General features: G+C 42.9%; 1 protein-coding gene and 1 non-coding gene across 16 annotated transcripts; both read right to left on the reverse strand.

Moving 5' to 3' along the window:
- Positions 1 to 699: 699 nt before the first annotated feature.
- Positions 700 to 17,142, reverse strand: LOC146182284 (mutS protein homolog 5-like). Of its 15 annotated transcripts, none has more exons than XM_084577372.1 (8): positions 16,516 to 17,142; positions 10,360 to 10,485; positions 9,766 to 9,868; positions 5,805 to 5,879; positions 5,273 to 5,410; positions 1,893 to 2,053; positions 1,092 to 1,169; positions 700 to 993 (listed from the first exon to the last, which is right to left on the reverse strand). In XM_084577372.1, the coding sequence occupies exons 4-8, from the start codon at positions 5,877 to 5,879 to the stop codon at positions 897 to 899; spliced, it is 549 nt and encodes a 182-aa protein (XP_084433498.1). In that variant the 5' UTR covers positions 9,766 to 9,868; positions 10,360 to 10,485; positions 16,516 to 17,142; the 3' UTR covers positions 700 to 896. The 15 variants fall into 15 exon arrangements, with proteins under 15 accessions (XP_084433498.1, XP_084433491.1, XP_084433490.1 ...); XM_084577365.1 differs by having other exon boundaries at positions 9,688 to 9,868; positions 10,453 to 10,485; positions 16,516 to 17,138; XM_084577364.1 differs by having other exon boundaries at positions 9,688 to 9,868; positions 16,516 to 17,138.
- On the reverse strand, positions 8,222 to 8,295 carry TRNAT-GGU (transfer RNA threonine (anticodon GGU)). The gene has a single exon. It is a non-coding gene; the product is annotated as a tRNA-Thr (tRNA).
- Positions 17,143 to 17,448: the final 306 nt, after the last annotated feature.

Raw genomic sequence — 17,448 nt, forward strand, 5'->3', positions numbered from 1 at the left:
AAAGGCTCCATCCCCATCCACCTTTGCCCCCCAGATAAGTTCTGTTGCATGTTTAGCCTTGACCTGCAGTAAAAGCATGCAAAATGCCACCAAAGTAACCAATGAGAATAAATTCAACTCCTTTCACACAGTCGTACATCTCATCAGATGTACGACTGCGTGTAATTATTTACAGTGCTTGATTTAGCCTCGATGTGGCAGTGGTGTGGTGGTAATAGAAGCAATTTTATATAGACAGCTGTTAAACACCCGTCCCAGAGTTCAGCATCGCCGTAATGGTAGTATAATAAAATCAGATTAACTAGAGCAAGGCGGTTGTTGGAGTAAATAAGTAAAAGTAGAGTGGTTGCCACAGAAACCATTCAGAGGGTTGCTATTGTGGAGATAGCGAGAGGAGGAGAGTTATTATGGAATGACAAAGGTATGGCGAATGGAGAGAAGTGCAGCCGGAAGGTATTAATAGACTTATATCGCGATTTATAGCAGCAGCTGTTATGCGCCCGTTCCTCAATTCTACATTGGTATAATAGTAATATACAGTATTCGGTGCGACAACTCTCACAGTTGTTGCAAGGGAAGAGGAAGATGCGAGAGCAAAAGAATGTGCATTCGTTAGAAGTATATCTCATTTTACAGTGATAACTGTTATGCAGCCATTATATATGAGAGTGCGCACAGACACCGTTGTTGGTCTCATAGTTAGAGAGTTCAAACATGTCCTTTTTGTTTTATTAATGATGTCGGTGCCTTACAGCAGTTCAAGAAAAGGTCATCCTTTTGTGACCATAGTTTTCAATATCAACTCGAGTTGACTGTGTCTCCTCTGATCTAGGTTGCTGTATGCCATATAAGCAAATCCTTGAAGGTGACGGTAAAAGGTATATTTCAACACAGAACTAGCGAAGGATTTCATCCATCTTATTAAGCAGGCCTTCTGCTGCATCTTCCTCGGAGAGGTCAGCGTCAGAAAGCATCTTGACTAAAGGTAGTGCTCTGTGGATGAAGAGGCAATAAAACAGACGTCAAAAACATCTACAGGAGAGCTTCGACCTAAAGTACAAAATGAAACATTAGTTGTGTGAACAACACACCTACTTTTTCCACACGCATTCTTTCCATACCATTCGTTGGGGATGAAGTGCTGCGTTTGAGGAAATGGCCTGCGGTATCTGTGGAGAAACCACCCAAGCATCAACAAAACTACTTTTCATATTTCTGTACTTGTCAGCTTATTTTTAACACAATATTGCTAAAGGCCCAAAATCATTGAAACCTCAAGCATGGGTAACATTTTAGCTTCTTTCGAGAAATTTTTGACTGGCACATACAGTGCATGCAATAACAGTGCAGCTGTAGGAGGGATAGGTTATGTATAGTTTAATGTGCCTTAAGAGATTGTGCAAGATCCTTCACTTCTGCTTGCTTTCTTACATCCGAGGTAGTGAAAATGATTGCCGTGCAAGAAGGATGATGCTAAAAAGATGCAGCTCTTTTTGTCTTTTTGCAACATTTCCATAACCCTTCCATATTCACTGCACAGAAAGCGAGAACCACTTCCGTTAGGATGTGTTCGCTTGTCAGCAGAAGAATGCCAGAGCATGCAATGCATCCCTACATGTCAGCTTGCTACATGTATGTGTTCAGCCTAGCTGAGATGTATGCCTGCAAATGAGTATTTTGGGACCGTAATAAAGTGTCAGTGAGTACGGCTACAGTCACATCACCTTTGTTTCTTATAAGCGAATAGCAGCCGCAATACGTGAGCTCAACAATATAATGTTGAAACTATTCTCATATAAGCTTGAGCGTGGCCAAGACCCATGAAGCGCGGTACACACTAGTGTTGTTTCAGTCGTGGCTATTTTATGAAGGAGGTAAAATTGGAAGAAAACCTGCTGCTGTCGTTGAACAATGTCCCTTGAAAGACCGGCTGCCTGGGCGACCAGACTTGCATAGCTGCAGCTTGCTCGGCCTTCCCTGAGTTGGTACAGGTACACCAGCTCACCTTCGTGGCGAAGACTTTCAAAAGTCTGCACAGAATGTGAAGCATGCCCTGCAATGACCATCCCTTTTGAGAGATCTCTGAAGATGGCATGAGAGTTCACAAGTGTTTTACATCTTTCTTTTTATTTTCAGGTTAATAAAGGAGACAAAGAAACAAAGAACAAATGGGTCCACAATGAACCTACCTGCAACTTGGCAGTGCATGCCCGAAGCTGTTGCCCCCTGCTACCCAGTGAACAAAACAAGCAGTGGAGGCTTCTAGAGCACTGTGTATAACATGTCTACAAATTGCTCTCAATAAACTGTTTAACAGCGTAAGGCTATACAAAAATGCTGAACAGAGTGTGCCTGGCTTTGTTTTGGTGTTTTAAATACAGCAGACTCGTAGGAGGAATTTGGTCAAGACAAGTTCTAAGATATTATGAAGCCAGACTGGCTTAAAGGTGGTTTTTGTGACTATTCGAGTCAAATATGAAAGCTCTTTAAAAAGTGTTCCTGTCGACCGCTTGCAACAGATTTGGGTTATATATCTCTGTGCGCAAACCTCCCTGCTGACATCAGTGGGGCTGCTGGCCGTGCCTGCTCATTGAACACTCCCAAGTTATGCAGACGAGGCATGGTTCCATATGGGGGGGGGGCGGGGGGCGGGACTCTGCTAAATAGACTTGTATTTCTTTGTTCTATTTGCACAAAACTTTCTATGCTTGTTAGAAATCATACTATGACTGCTTTTGCTAAATTTCATGGTTATATGCCAATTTATTTTGTTTATAGATCTAGCATTTCTTCCTTGGCTTTTGTACAATGCCTACAAACTAAGGGTGTGGTAATATTCGAAATTTCGAATAAGAATCAAATATGTTTGTTATTTGATTCATAATCAAGCGACTGATATTTGAAATATCCGATTATTCGAAAATTACCGAACATATCGAAATTTTGCGAATCCACTTCAGCCTCCCCCACACTACGCGCTTCACCGCAATGCCTGACCGCATGGGCTGTGCAGTGAAGCTGCCTCAAAACAAAAACTGGCATACAAAATCCTGAATAAAATTTATACTCGCTTCTTCAGTAGAGTATACAGTTCTGTGCAATTCTGGTTTAATTTTATGTGCAAAAACCGTGTGAATCCTTAAATGAACGAGGCAAAGAGTGTTTGCTATTTTTTAATTTTATAATTTTTGCCCCATATTCATAAATTTTAATATTCACACACTGCTACTACAAAGTAAACAATATGTGGCAGACAATCGGGTCAACATTGAATGTTCCTAAATTCTTTCCTGCAAGATACAATATCTCAGTTTTAAATTTTCGCACTACAGTTGCCTAGACTGAAAATGAAATTTCAAATTACATTTATAAAACAATGTTTTTACCAGCAGTATGGTTCTAGGAGCGTAAGAAAAAAACAAACGTCAAAATAGCTAAACAGTCAAGGAGAAATCCGTGTTAAGTCGAAGAAATGCAGAGGAGACAAACGCCGACTCTTTGTGCCTTTCTCAAAATTGCAGAGCCAACATTTGTTGCGAAAATGTTTTTCTAAAAGTATTCCTTGATGAACTTCAACAATTAAACTTTGAGACGGCATAAAAAACTAGGCACATAAGTGGATATAATTATTCGAAAAAGTGAACTCTCAGCAATTTCTTTTGCTATTTCAAAGTCACGTCCCCACGAACTGTTTCACGTGTCCTTTGGCTAAAATGAACTTTCACGGTGACTGCAAGCCATGGGGACAGCACAGAATGGTTTCTATTCAAAAGAAGCCCACCCCTACAAGATGGCTTCCGCCTGCCTTTGAGCAAAACTGTGGGAATAAATTCTCCACCTTTGAGCCCATTTACAACGGCTGTAGTTATAATGAATGCTTGGTTATTACAAACAGCGGTGGAACTACCGTCAAAATATCCAATGGGGTGACGCCACTGCGTCTAACTAAAACGAACCCCTGTGACAGCGAACCCCTGGTTGTAATGGACGAGGAGGTGGCATAAATCTCGCCTCCGTAGCCGAAGAGTGCAAGCTTTCCATTAGCGTAGGGTCAGTGAGCATTTACTAACTGTCGTGATTGATCGCTCACAAAAGTGCCAGCCCCTACCCTCCTAGAAAAAAATGCACATCGAAATTCTCCTTAACAGCCATCCAAGCACACACTATGAGGCCATGCAAGGTCGGTCAGTGTGTGAGAGTGCTGGCTCGGAAAAGCATGGTTGGTAACACAAGGCAGAGGCACTGCTGAAACTACTGCATGCAGTCAGTGCGATCAAAAAGTAACAGTGGTGTGTGAAGTTTCAAAAGCAGTCAAGGGTTGTCTTGCCGGCATTCCCGGTCACATGGCGTGTGTTACCGACCCAATGCAGTCTCCCCTATCTGTGAAGCTGGCACACACATGCAGCGCACTGACAGCAGTGTCTCTGTCACCTTCATGTAGAGCGACTGAGGAGTGCGCACCGGTCAATGAAGAGTGAACTCAAGCACACAACTTACCCTTTAAAAAAAGCAAGTACTGCTATCACTTTTGTTTGACATCATTTTTTTTCGCTATAACGGGACAAGTCCAGTTACTATGAATATTGGATACAACGAACACAATCTGTGTGACCGTCAGGTTAGTTATAAGTGGGTTCGACAGTATTTGTAACTTTGTGAAATGCTATTTTATTCACTGTTTTCATGCAACATATATACGGACGCACCCAGCACAGTCGCATAACTTTTCTTCAGAGGCATTTCTAATAAGATGGACAAATTTTCTGGTCCCTTCAAGTCTTTACAGTCGTCGTAGCACACAGACTAGGCAATTGTGTTTGTTTATCCAGATTTCCGTGTCCAAGCCTGTGACAAAACAGGACCGGCTTTGCTCGGAAAATGTCACTGTTCAATAGTCTTCTGTGCCACTCTGCTGACACAGCCTACATGAGTGCAGAAAAACAAAAAAGATAACATCGCCGAAACAGTATTGCAAAGCATAATCGAGGCATCTTCCAGGCAAGCTCTAATCATCGGCAGTTTTTGGGTAAAAATGCAGGTACAGATTGGACACCACTGTCCTCCGAAACCTGTGGCCTGTCCAGGTCTATTACACGCTGTATCAGACCACTGAACCCATCAAACACTAGTAAATTAGTTTTTCTGCCAGCAATGCACCCTCAGTAGGTCTTACTAAATTTTCGCAGCTTATTTCTTGAGAGTCATGTGTGCCTTTCGAGTTGTAGTATGCTAGTTACCGACCAGATGCACTAGCACAAGATGGTGGACCTACCAGGTAAGAAAGCTGGTGAACGGGTGGTAAGTAGTTGTGCAAAGTGTGAAAGTGCGTGCCCAACAGAGTGTGGGGACACGCAGCTGGATCCTTAAGGAAGCTCTCCAGTGTACCGGCCAGAAGTCCAATGCCGTTGGCCTGCGAGGTTGCAAAAACATTGGTGTCTTCTCAAGCACTTTCACTAAAAATCACGTGAACTGGCATAAAAAGAGACCCTCTGACCAATTTTCAGCCACATATTTTTTCCCCTCCACCCCACCTTCTGTAAAGAGCCAAGGCACACATACACAAATAAATACACATATACACAAATACATAGTGACCTATATCTCTGTTTTAAAAGCAAGCTCATTTATAATCATCATCAACCTCTGCGGGAAGGGCAATGCGGCTGACTACCAATTAAATCTTAACCATTTGACTGTTTTTGTCGTACGGGTACTGCGGCTGCATTCTGTCCCGCTGCATTTGCTCACGTGATAACTAAACTTCATCGTAAATAATAGGTAGGGCAGTTGCTGGCTCCACTCACAGTCTTTGTTCCCTTGCCAAACTCATCCATGATGACCAGAGACCTTCCACTTCTCATCTGGAAGATGTGGGCCATCTGAAAAAGGGGAAAGTGGAGCACAAAAAAGAAATTAAGTGAAGCTACATGCCATGAACCAAACCAAGAAAATTTTCCTCAGGTAGAGAATGCATCACCATGTGTGGTTCCAAATAAGACCCCGAGGGGACACGTTTGAAAGCACATCCTGAAAACATTAGAATGACTATAGTCTCCCGACTGCTCAACAAGTACCGGTATCCGTGGGATACCGCTCATCATCAGAAGCCTGGTGTCTACTTTCAAATGTAGTTTTCTCCGTACAACAAGTCCAAAGACTCTTCGTGCACCCATCTACGCCGTTGTTCGCGTCGACTCTCCCCTCACCCTTCCCTGGGACCTGTGTGTGTGTGTGTGTGGGAGAAAGAGATAGTGAGAGTGAGAGAGAGCAAATGTGTGTGTGCGCGCATATGCATAAATAAAAAGTAGTGTTGGAGCAAGCCTGTATATGTGGGAAACTTGTGGGAAACTAAAATTGCCCACTGAAGTAATTTTCGTAATCACATGCATGCAGCACTCACATTCTATTATTTTCGCCAGACCATTGCACACAGAGCATTGCACAAGTGTACGTTAAGAACTTCTTGCTGGAGGAGTCGGTGCCTGTTATTGTAGGAATTAGTTGCGCAAACAGAAGATACACACAGGAAACAGAGAAGACTCAAAACACTTTCCGTCTACCGTTTCCTGTACGTGCGCACAACACGTTCCTACAAAAACATACTGCATGCAAGAACATTGACAGTAAATCGCATACCTTGAGAAGTGCAGAAATTGTGCGATTCAGGTATAAAAAAATAAGACATTAAAAGATAGTTAGTTATATGGAGTTTTATGGCGCATAAGGAACTGTGGCTATCATGCGCCAATCGCAAGGTTAGACGATCAAGTGGCTACAGTAATGATGCTCAGATTTGGTTTAAAACATTGGCTTCCTTTAAAAATCCGTAAACAAGTGAAAAATCAACAAGTGCTTCTTGGCCTAAAAGCAATGCGGGATGAAATGGGATGTGTTCTTTGTAAAATACAGTAAAATATTTTTTCCTGTGCTCCTCGAGTTGTGAGCATGAGATTAAAATATGATTTACTGTTAGCTCATGTCCACACATTTCACATAGAGGTTTGCCTTTTTTCGTTAGTAGGAAGCTATGTGTTATGTGTGTATGGCCTATGCGCAGACGACATAAAATTACCTCAATGAAACGTTTCTGATGTTCACATGATTGCCATTCTCCTAATATGGGCTTTATGGAGTGAAGCTTGTTCTCTGCTTCGCTTTCCCGATCAGCCTGCCATTTAGCTCGTAATTTCGTACGTATACTAACTTCATTCCGTCTCTGTGTGGCATGTTGATTTGCTCTATTTGTAAATTTTTCGCACTTGCTGCGCATATATCTGCTCGTTCATTACACTTTATCCCAACATGACTGGGTACCCAGCAGAATTTGATAGTATGTTTTCTTCTTGTGATATTTACTATGTTGTGCATAATGTTTCCTATCAGTGGTTGAACAGCATTTTTGGAGTTTATTGCACTGATGACGCTTAATGAATCTGTGTAGATGATGCTGTTTTTGATGTTCTTATCCAATATTTTCTCCACAGCAACACAGACAGCGTAGCATTCGGCTGTAAAAACTGATGCACACTGGGGTAGTCGTGTTATTTTGTACTATTGCACTGCCAACATAGTCTTTAGTTTTTGAGCCGTCTGTAAAAAATGCAATGCAATTTTTATATTTTTCTTTTAATGCAAGGTATCCTTGTGATATATGCTCATGTGGTGTGCGTGTTTTTTTGAAACTGCGTTAGTGTGAGGTCGAAAACTGCTGGGAGGGTGTACCATGGTGGGAGTGGTTTAGGAATTGTAGGAATTAGTTGCGCGAACAGAAGATACACACAGGAAACAGAGAAGACTCAAAACACTTTCAGTCTACCGTTTCCTGTACGTGCGCACAACACGTTCCTACAAAAACATACTGCATGCAAGAACATTGGCAGTAAATCGCATACCTTGAGAAGTGTAGAAATTGTGCGATTCAGGTATAAAAAAATAAGACATTAAAAGACTAGAAGCTTTTGTAGTTATCATCGCTTGTAGACGAGTTGCGGAGACTAAATGCACTTTTTCTCGCAGGTATTAAACTGCGACATACATGTGAAACATCGAATATATTTTGTGTTCGACTACAAAACGTTTAGCATGTACAAAATGCCTGCGTATCAACCATAGTGGAGCGCATTTTTATGAGGGAATGGTTACTCTGTACCCATGTGAGCACAACGGCTACAAAGCGAAGCTAAACAGCTTGCACACAAACTTCATTGTGAAAGAAAAATTCATCCTGGTCCGGGGTTCGAACCCGGGACCACCGCTTCACCGAAGCAGTAACTCTGCCAGCTGAGCTAACCAGGAAAAGTATGCCAAAGTTTCTGTGAAAATTGTATAGCTTTGCTTTGTAGACATACGGCTGCGCTTGGGTGCATGGTAATGCACAATTACTTCAATTACACTGTGCGTGAGTGCAAGTTTTGCTCAATGGTGAACACTATAGCAGTTACAAGGGGAAAGCTGCTCAGCTAAGTGCGTCACATATATTGCAAGTCACAATGATTGTAACAAGACAAGAAAATCCTCATACATGTACGGAAAAGTGTTAAATCACACACATCAAGGAGACTGTGTGTGAGCAGAGATTATGACGTGCAAAACATGCACCGTTGAACAAAATATATAGCACATAAAAATACACGCGAAGGACATAACATGGGAAGCCTAGTTGGGATGCACAGTAGGCACATTGTAGGTGAAACAACAAAAGCACCCGTGTAAGTGCGAACTGTTGGCGCATATGTCAAAATCCACTGTGGAGCAAATTAATCCGAAGCTCACTACCACTGCATCCCTCATAGTGCATACGTCTCTTGAGGACATTAACCACGTTATTTTGCAACGTTAAAGGGAAGGAAGGAAAATCAATGCGTAAAAGGAAAAGAAAAATGAACATATGGTCATCACGATGGCTGATCGGTTACTGTAATGAACTGCTGTCAGGAAAGATGCGGGTATGATACCGCCTGCAGCAATGCCATTTTGGTGGAGGTAATATGGTAGAGGCTTGTGTACTATGCGATGTCAGTGCCCGTTAAACTCTAGATGGTCGAAATTATCCGCAGCCTTCCGCTATAGCATACCTCATAGCCTGAATAGCTTTGGGACGGTAAACGAGAAATGAACAAATTAAACAAATACTAGATATCAAAGCTCCTTCTCCAAGATAAAGATACAAAAACTATGCAAACAGCAAGAAAACAATACATAAATGAACCTCATTTTGCAGAGGCTGTCAAAAAACAGTAACGAGTAACAAAAAAATTACACATACATACTCCTCTGTGTCTTCCAGAGGGTGTCAGACTAAAAATGAAAGATGTAAGAAAAACGCACAAATGGCCCTCTGCATTTTGCAGATTTGCCATAAAAGCATAACGTTAAAAGCAAAAAGAAAAAAAAAAACATGCATTACCCAGGGAAAGTAAAAACATAAATAGCCCCCTGCATATTGCATAGGGTGTCATAGCAAACGTAACAAGTAAAAAAATATATATGCATAAATAGCTACGTACGTCTCACAGAGGGTGTAAGAAGAAAAACGAAATATGTAAAAACAAATGTGGTCCTGCTCATCTTGGAGAATGTGGGGCAAAAAATGTAGCAAGGAAACAAAAACATACAAACTGCCATCATCAAATCTCAAAGGCTGTCAAGAACACGTAAAAAATACATAAATAAAATACTGCAAATTACTTTGATGCGGAGGGCGGCGGCTGCCGTACACCTCCATGGTTTGCACCTGCAGCGGCCAATGGAAGCGGCAATGGTCACCTCGTCACCGCACAGAGGCAGCTGCCACCTCCCGCGTTGCTGCTGTCATGCTCTGGAGTGCCAGCGTAAGATGCCGCGCAGACGCCGCGGCTTCTATGAGGTCCTGCATATAAAAGAAACTTGAAGGAAAAATGAAATCGCTGCAAACGGACCATTTTACCCCAATTTAAGTGTGAGGTACTGAGATATAAAATGCCCAGTCTATAAGAGACAGTAATCATGTTGAGACAGTAATCATGACGGCATCATGTTGCATTGCGCAGCTTCAGCTATGCTATTGTAATGGGTGTTGCCTACACGTACCTATCTGTTCTATGAACAAAATTGTCTAGAGGTGGTTCACATACTATTTGGTGAGGGCACCTCTGCGTGCAGGCTGCTCGTTCGCGGCCCGCTGTCCACCGAGACACGAAGCAGATGCTCATTTGATTTTGCAAGGCACAGCTCCGCACGTTCATACATCCATATCTCGAAGTTAATCCTATAGGTGAATTTCTCAAGTACGTCACCCTGATATTCAGTCAATAAACCATTACCGGCAAGCATGAAATTTTGCAATTGTGAAATCACCACGGCTTACGACAATGCACACACCTCCTGCCTGGACGTGAGGAAAAAGGGTGGCGCGACGCACTGGACATTCGCTGTCCCCATGTTTATCCCCATGAGGATGACGATGCCACCTACCGGCCCAGACAGCTTGCCGCCTCACGCGTGCCCCTGCGACAAAATGCGGATAAGAATATATATGCAGCTGGCCGCGGTGCATCCGACACCATTTCGAGTGAATAACGGTTTATCATGCCAATTCCCTGGCAGCAGCTTCGTAGGGGAGTTCTACACACAGTGAACCGCAGGAAACCTATAACTTGGTTTCCATGTGACCTGGATTTCAATGCGCGCATTAGCACGAGCTCTGCATTGTAGCTAGAAAGGAGCAAGGGAGACCGAGACTACTGCAACAGTTCGTCTAATCTTTCTGCTTGTCCTTGTTCGTTAGCACGATTTTTTTTTTTTTTTTTTTTTTTTTTTGCCTGAGACACATAACACGCGATTATGCCGCCACAACTTTATTTTTCCCGGCACTTAGTACTTCAGCATCGTCTTGTATTTAGTACTGAAAATACTGCACAACCACACTTCACCATGGCCGGTCTCGAGGGAGAGCGCGTTTCTCTCTTCTCTTACGGCCTCTCCAATGGGGTCTGTTTCCACCGCCCGCCGCGCCTCGGTGGGGTCGCCACCGCCCCACTGCTGCTCCTCCGCTACAGCCATTCACGCGCAAGGGAAACGCGCGCTCGCTCTTTGCTCCGCCCGCATCGGTTGCAACCGGCAGGTTCTGATATTTCACCCCTTATGGCTTATAGGAAGAAGCCGTAATCAGCGTCTGATTTATCGTGTATGAGCAATAAAATATCAATAATGCGCGTGCGCGCGAGAGCGCGCGCGCCTTCGTCAGTGCTGTCGCGCACGGTGGAATGAAGTTTCGGGTGCACTTACATCAACACTTTTTGCCCCTAAATTTTTCACAAAACTATATGTACCATTTTATGCAGTGTGCCTTTGAAAGCTGTAAGCTGGTATAACGCGACCTGACGATTGTTCATGGCAAACTGTTCGGTGGATATTCTGTCAACCGCTGCCGTTTTCGTTTAGAGCAAAAGAGGCACTGACGAAAATTCATAGCACGTCTCAGATTCAGAGTAAGGATCAAACATTTACGCATACAGTTAAAATTTCAGTTGTCTAGTGAAGTGGGCTGTTCTAGCTTCGTTTAAAACAAATCAGTAGGTTGAAAGACAGCAGATGTATACGTAGTCTCGCCAATGACGCACACGTAGACAGTCATAGTTTAATACAGTGATAAAAAAACGACATTTAATCAAGGAAATGGGCGTAAGCAGATATGCATAATTGAAAATTGCAGCAAGCAATAAAAAAAAATGTCCTTCAAAGTTAACACATTGCACTCATTCATCAAAACGGTACATGCGGCTAGAAAATTAAAGTCTCAAAATCTTTCTGGACGGTTTGTGCACATAAGGAGCTGGCCTTTCGTTCCTGTCTGTCACCTTCTTAGCGTAATTGACTAGAAGTATTCTGAGAAATTTCTCACATATTAAAGAAACGGACCTTATAGCATGGCTATTGTCAATGCCTTCCGGACAACTCAGCCAAGGTGAGTCCTCAAGTGCTGGCTGGATTAAGATTTGTATGACTTCAAGGACATTTGTGTATGGTAGGTGCACGACAGCTTTTTCAAAAAGAGACACAACCTTGTCCAAGAGGGCTACAAACTCTGGTTTTGGATAATGCGGTCCGCTAGAATCTTGTCCTCGCAGAATAGTGTACATGGGGCTGCTTCTTTCGCTGGTTTCAAGAAGGATATAGCACAAGCGTCACACCCGAAGTCACTGATTAACTTTACAATTAATGTATCTAGCGACGTAAGCTAAACCAGAATACGTGACAGTGGGTAATGGGATGACAGGAGATACCATCACTTCTTTCAGTTCCTCGGTTACTGATTGCGGCAGAGCTGAAATGATTTCGTCGGTGTCGACACTAGGTGCCTAGGCGCGCAATACAGCGCGACATACAACTCCTATAGTCACGTCTGAATAAATAGCACAGAGAAAAGCTTTTATATCCATTATTGAGGAGTGTCCCTTGAGTAACAGTGGCGCATGTGTAATAAGCAAAGCATTCTACCAAAATAATGGGGCAGCGATTGCTCTCTAAGGCAGGCATTACTGCACAGATAGTTACAAGGAACTATATATTAGTTCAAAAACATACTAAAAAAAGAATGAAAATATTGCTAGGAATTAGTGCTTGAAATAGATTTCCTGTTGTTTTCATGAAATAATCATGATATCATGTAAACATTTCATTAAACCAACGTTTATTTGCAAAATTAAAATAATGCTTATAATACAACATAAAACATTTGCTGGTCTATAAATTATAGCAAAATTGAAAACAAAACTTAAAAGCGTTTACTCTGACGTTATACTAATACTTTATGTCATGTAAGCATTGTGCAACTTACATTACATTTTTATAAAATTATTTTCATCTTCGGTGTTACCTCAATGGTTTCTCATCTAGCGGTGAAATACGGTTTTGCCATTGTTGCTGTTATGTTTGCCTTGAAGAAGCTTCGATGTGATCACTGCTCATTCACTTTTTTTATTCATCTTCTTGTACAAGCTTGGGAAAAATTTAAGATTAAAATGAACAAAAGTAGATACCATGCCGAAATACATGTCATATGCTTGTCGAGCGTTTGCTGAGCGACAGTGTTTTTTAATATAAAGACTCCATTCACGTGCGTAGCACGCTGACAAGATGCCGCTGCAGCATCTACCTTCTGTAATTTTTCATTTAGGGGCTACACTCACCACGAAACCCGCGGGCGACAGCGCGAAACCAGGCAAAACCACCCGCCGCCACTGAAGCAGATGCGGAGCGAACAGTGAGCAGGTCGCGCCCCTTGCGGCGGCGGAGAGCGTGACTCAAGGAGAAAAGTTCCCATTGTTCACGCGGCGATTGAGAAGGCCGTAAAAAAGAGCGCGCGCTCTCTCCCTCGAGACCGGCCGTGACTTCACATACCTGCCACATGTTACCCTTAAACCACTTTTACCGTCGATATAGTAAGCATCAACCAACAACGCAGACTTACCTGAGCAAGTTCTCTTCGTCAATTTCCGTGCCCATGTGCTCCTTGCGAGTATATCACTGTAGACCTCTAGCCTTCCTACCTTCCATCACATTATCTGTGCGCTATAAAATGTAAGCACAGTGCCTTGATTTTAGAGGACAAGTAAAAAAGATCTTGCACGACCATCTGGAAGACGTTTAAGTAAAGAGCATTACCTCTTTGGTTTATTAGAACTGAGATTAATGAGATTAAAGCGTGAAACACCGCGTAAAATACGAATATGTACGTTTCTTTTCCCATTATCAACACTCACAAACATTTCACTGGTACATATTGCAACCAAATATAAGTTTCTTATCAAAAGTCAGGCCTAGAAATTTGGATTTTCTTACTGGAATTTCCACTTCATTTAGGAATAAGGTGGGATCAATATGTAACCCTCTCAAGTGAAACAAGAACAGCTAGGCTACTTGCAAGTCATCCACATAAACTGAATACATGATTGAATTCGGAATTATTTGCGCTATCGTATTCATTTTTACTACGAAGAGAATGCGGCTTAATATACACCCCTGAGGTACACCCTTTTCTTGGAGTTTCTGGAGAGGGAATTGAACCCAGGCGAACTCAAAATGCGCTGTCACACAAGAAATGTTTCAGGCAGTTAAGCACCCTGCCACGCACACCTAGGTCTGCCAAGTCTTGGATAGTCACGAAACTTCCAGTAGTATCACAGGCTTGCTTTGTACAAAAAAAGATTGCCAGAAAATTCTGTCTGTGTACTCGTATTTCTAGTCGGACGAGGTGGTCGACTGCAGAGCATTCCTTCTTGAAACCACATTGGAGAATAACAAAAGGTTTACGGGATTCGTGCGTAAATGTTAACCGAGTATTCAGGATACTTTAAAAGGATTTCGCGAGGAAGCGTGTGAGTGTTGTGAGTGTTGCCGGCCTTAACAAGCCGGCAGCTTGTTAAGGCAAGTTGCCGGCTTTCCAGGTTTGAGGAACGGTGCAATTATAGGAACGGTGCCTCCGGTATTTTTCCTGTGACCCACGTTTTCTTAAACGATTTTAAAAGAGCTCCTACAGTACGTTCAGAGAGATGGGTAAGCATCTGGTAATGGATTTCATCTCGGCCAGATGCAGTCTGTTTACCAGTGAATAGTACTCAGCGGCGTTCTTGTAGTGTGTTTAAAATGTTATAGGCCTCCAATTGGCCCTAGCACTTGTGGGAAATCTATTCTTTAGAGTAATTTTTCTGCTTCAAAAGAGAGTCTGTATGTGCAATGAACTAGAAACTTCAGACACAATATGTCTGCTTGTTTTTCAATACTTGTTTTTCTATCAGGGCCTGTCAGGAAAGGAATTCTAAACGGAGAGAACCTGCCGTTCAGCTTGCCAACTTGGTCCCACATTTATTTTTATGTGACTTAACTGTTTACGGAGGATAAATGGCTCTACCAGGAGGCTTTTTCAGCATCGCGACGGATGCGTCGTGCTTGTCTCTAAAGTTTTTGAAGTTTATGAGATTCTCCTGCGTAGGGTATCTACAAAAACTTCCGCAGGCCTTATTTTGTGTCATTTTTGCTTGTCTACTTTCTTGTGTCCACCAACTGTTCCTGTTTATCCGTACAACTCCAGATGGCTGAGGTATGGCTAGGCGTGCAACAATAATATAAGCTCCTCAGGAAAAACATTTTCCAGTCTAGCTTTTTCTCGGCAGAGAGGATAGTCTGCTAAATGCAGTTTCCAATGGAGCGGTTTTGTGGTGATGACTTTTGGTGAAGATGAACAGGTTAGTACGGGTAGTAGACGCAGCCACAAGGGTTCTAAAGCGTTTCATTTAAAATCAGTAAAAATGAAAGGTGAAGTCTAAACAACTCAGTGAAGTATGTGAAGTCTAAACCATATATCTAAAACTCATTTTTCTCGAGCTCGGGGAGCAGTAGGTATAGGCTTACCTGTGTTCAGTTCCTCACTTTCCCAGAAATGGAAATAAGTATTAAAATACCTTACTACCAAGAACGGCTCTGGTAGTTCCTTTAAAAACTCGATCATGGATGGTAACTAAAAAGCATGATATATATATATATATATATATATATATATATATATATATATATATATATATATAATAGACATGGTTTGCTTGTTACTTATGGGGCAGAGTTAAATTCAAACAGGATGTCACACAACTTTCCCGATTATCTATTTTATTTTCAACAGTTTCGGACGGTGGACCGTCCTTCTTCAAGGTAGAATTGAGAATGGAGAATAAGTCCGCACATTACGCCACTGTTAAGAGAGGGAGAAGGAATTATATCGGCGCTAACCTAAAGGACCTATTAGTTAAATCTAAAACGACCGCCAATGCTAACCCTAACCCCGGATGTAAACCGTGCGGAAAACCACGCTGTAAAGTTTGCAATCATGTGCAGGCGACAAATATTGTAAAAGGCAACTTCTCTGATTTCACCTTTAAGATCAAAGAAACCTTGAACTGAAATAGTTGTGTGCGGTATGGAATACGTCGGCCAGACCGAAACACCATTCAGGTTTCGTTTCAATAACCACAAGGCCCACGTCCACACACTGCCAAATCTCCCCTTTTCTAAGCACCAGAGCCTTCCAAACCATACTTTCGAAAACATTCGGGTCATTCTCCTTCAATCAGGCTTCCAAACAAGTCGACAAAGAGAACAAAGAGAATCGTACTTCATACACAAATTTCAGACTCTAACCCGTGGAATTAATGAAACATTGGGCAACTTTGCCTTTCTCAAAAGCCTACATAATAGACGAGGCATCTGCCCACTCCTAAGAATTTCCTCCTTTTCACGCAAACTATACTGTTCGTTATTTAGCTCCTTGGCCTCCCCCCTCTGGTCGGTTTTCTATCCCACAACAAACGTCTTCATTTAGGACACGCTCGAAAAAAAAAAAGAAAACCCGATGGCGATGGTCCAGGAAACCTCTGTGCGTTGTGTTGTGTTACTTGTTGACTTTAATGCAATGCTCGCGCAAATTGAGCTAAATTTGCACCAATAGCCGAAAAGAGGTTTCCACGAACACAACCCCGCGCTCACCTTCGATGCCGGCGAGCATGGCTAGTAGATATTCCTCGGTAGTCGCAGGCCAGTCCGTCAGTCTTGGGTGGAAAGGCGTTGAAGCGACTCGGGAACACGGCCACAAAGTTAGGTTCACCACCACGTTAGGCACTGCACTACGAAGTTCGGCACATCACCACCACAAAGGTACAAAAGCAGTCACCGGTCGGAAACTTCCATGTATATAGCCGCTGCCCAGTCAATTCAAACGGCAGTGCAAAGTCCTCTCATAGCGACCAAAGCGAGTCCGACTAGAGCGTATTGTTGGTTTCAGGGCAGCGGTATCCAACAGGGAAGAAAAATACTTCAGCTTTGAACACAAGTCGAACCAACTGCTGCGAAAACAGTGCAGCGTCGTCTCCTGGTCTCTCCGGCAATTAGAAAACTTCTGCAGGGGCTGCCACTGCATACATACGCAAAGGAAATATTATTCTTGAACATAAGTTCCCCTCTAGTATTCAAGTGCGCAGTATCCTACTCCTGACGCGCTGCCACTAGTATGGCGATACTATACGTCCAGCAGTGCAATAATCAGCACGACTTCTGAGGGGGAATGCTGTCTTTTTATCCCCGAAACCCGACCACTTGCGCATGGGTGTTGCTCTCGCAGACAGATTCAGACAGCTCTTTTTCTTTCTTTTTAAGGGTGCCTGTCTTTATTGCGTTATCAGCGGCCGATATTGGCGCTGCCGCGACAGTTACAGTGCACGCCACTGCTCCCGTGAACAGACGGCCGCCGTCGCGTTTCCAAGGGCCAGACGGTGCTTTTTTTTTTTTTTTTTGTCTGTTTCTTGCGTGGCGCGACTGAGCAATATCAAGATCTTGCTTTTGATACGCGCTCTGCTTCGTCGTGTCCGTTTCATGCAGGTGCGCGCGATTATCGTTCTTGCCTCCAGCAGTATCATGCAAGCT

This window comes from Amblyomma maculatum, chromosome 8, assembly GCF_055883805.1.
Source record: "Amblyomma maculatum isolate TAMU_Amacu chromosome 8, ASM5588380v1, whole genome shotgun sequence".
In the NCBI taxonomy this organism is placed as follows: domain Eukaryota; kingdom Metazoa; phylum Arthropoda; class Arachnida; order Ixodida; family Ixodidae; genus Amblyomma; species Amblyomma maculatum.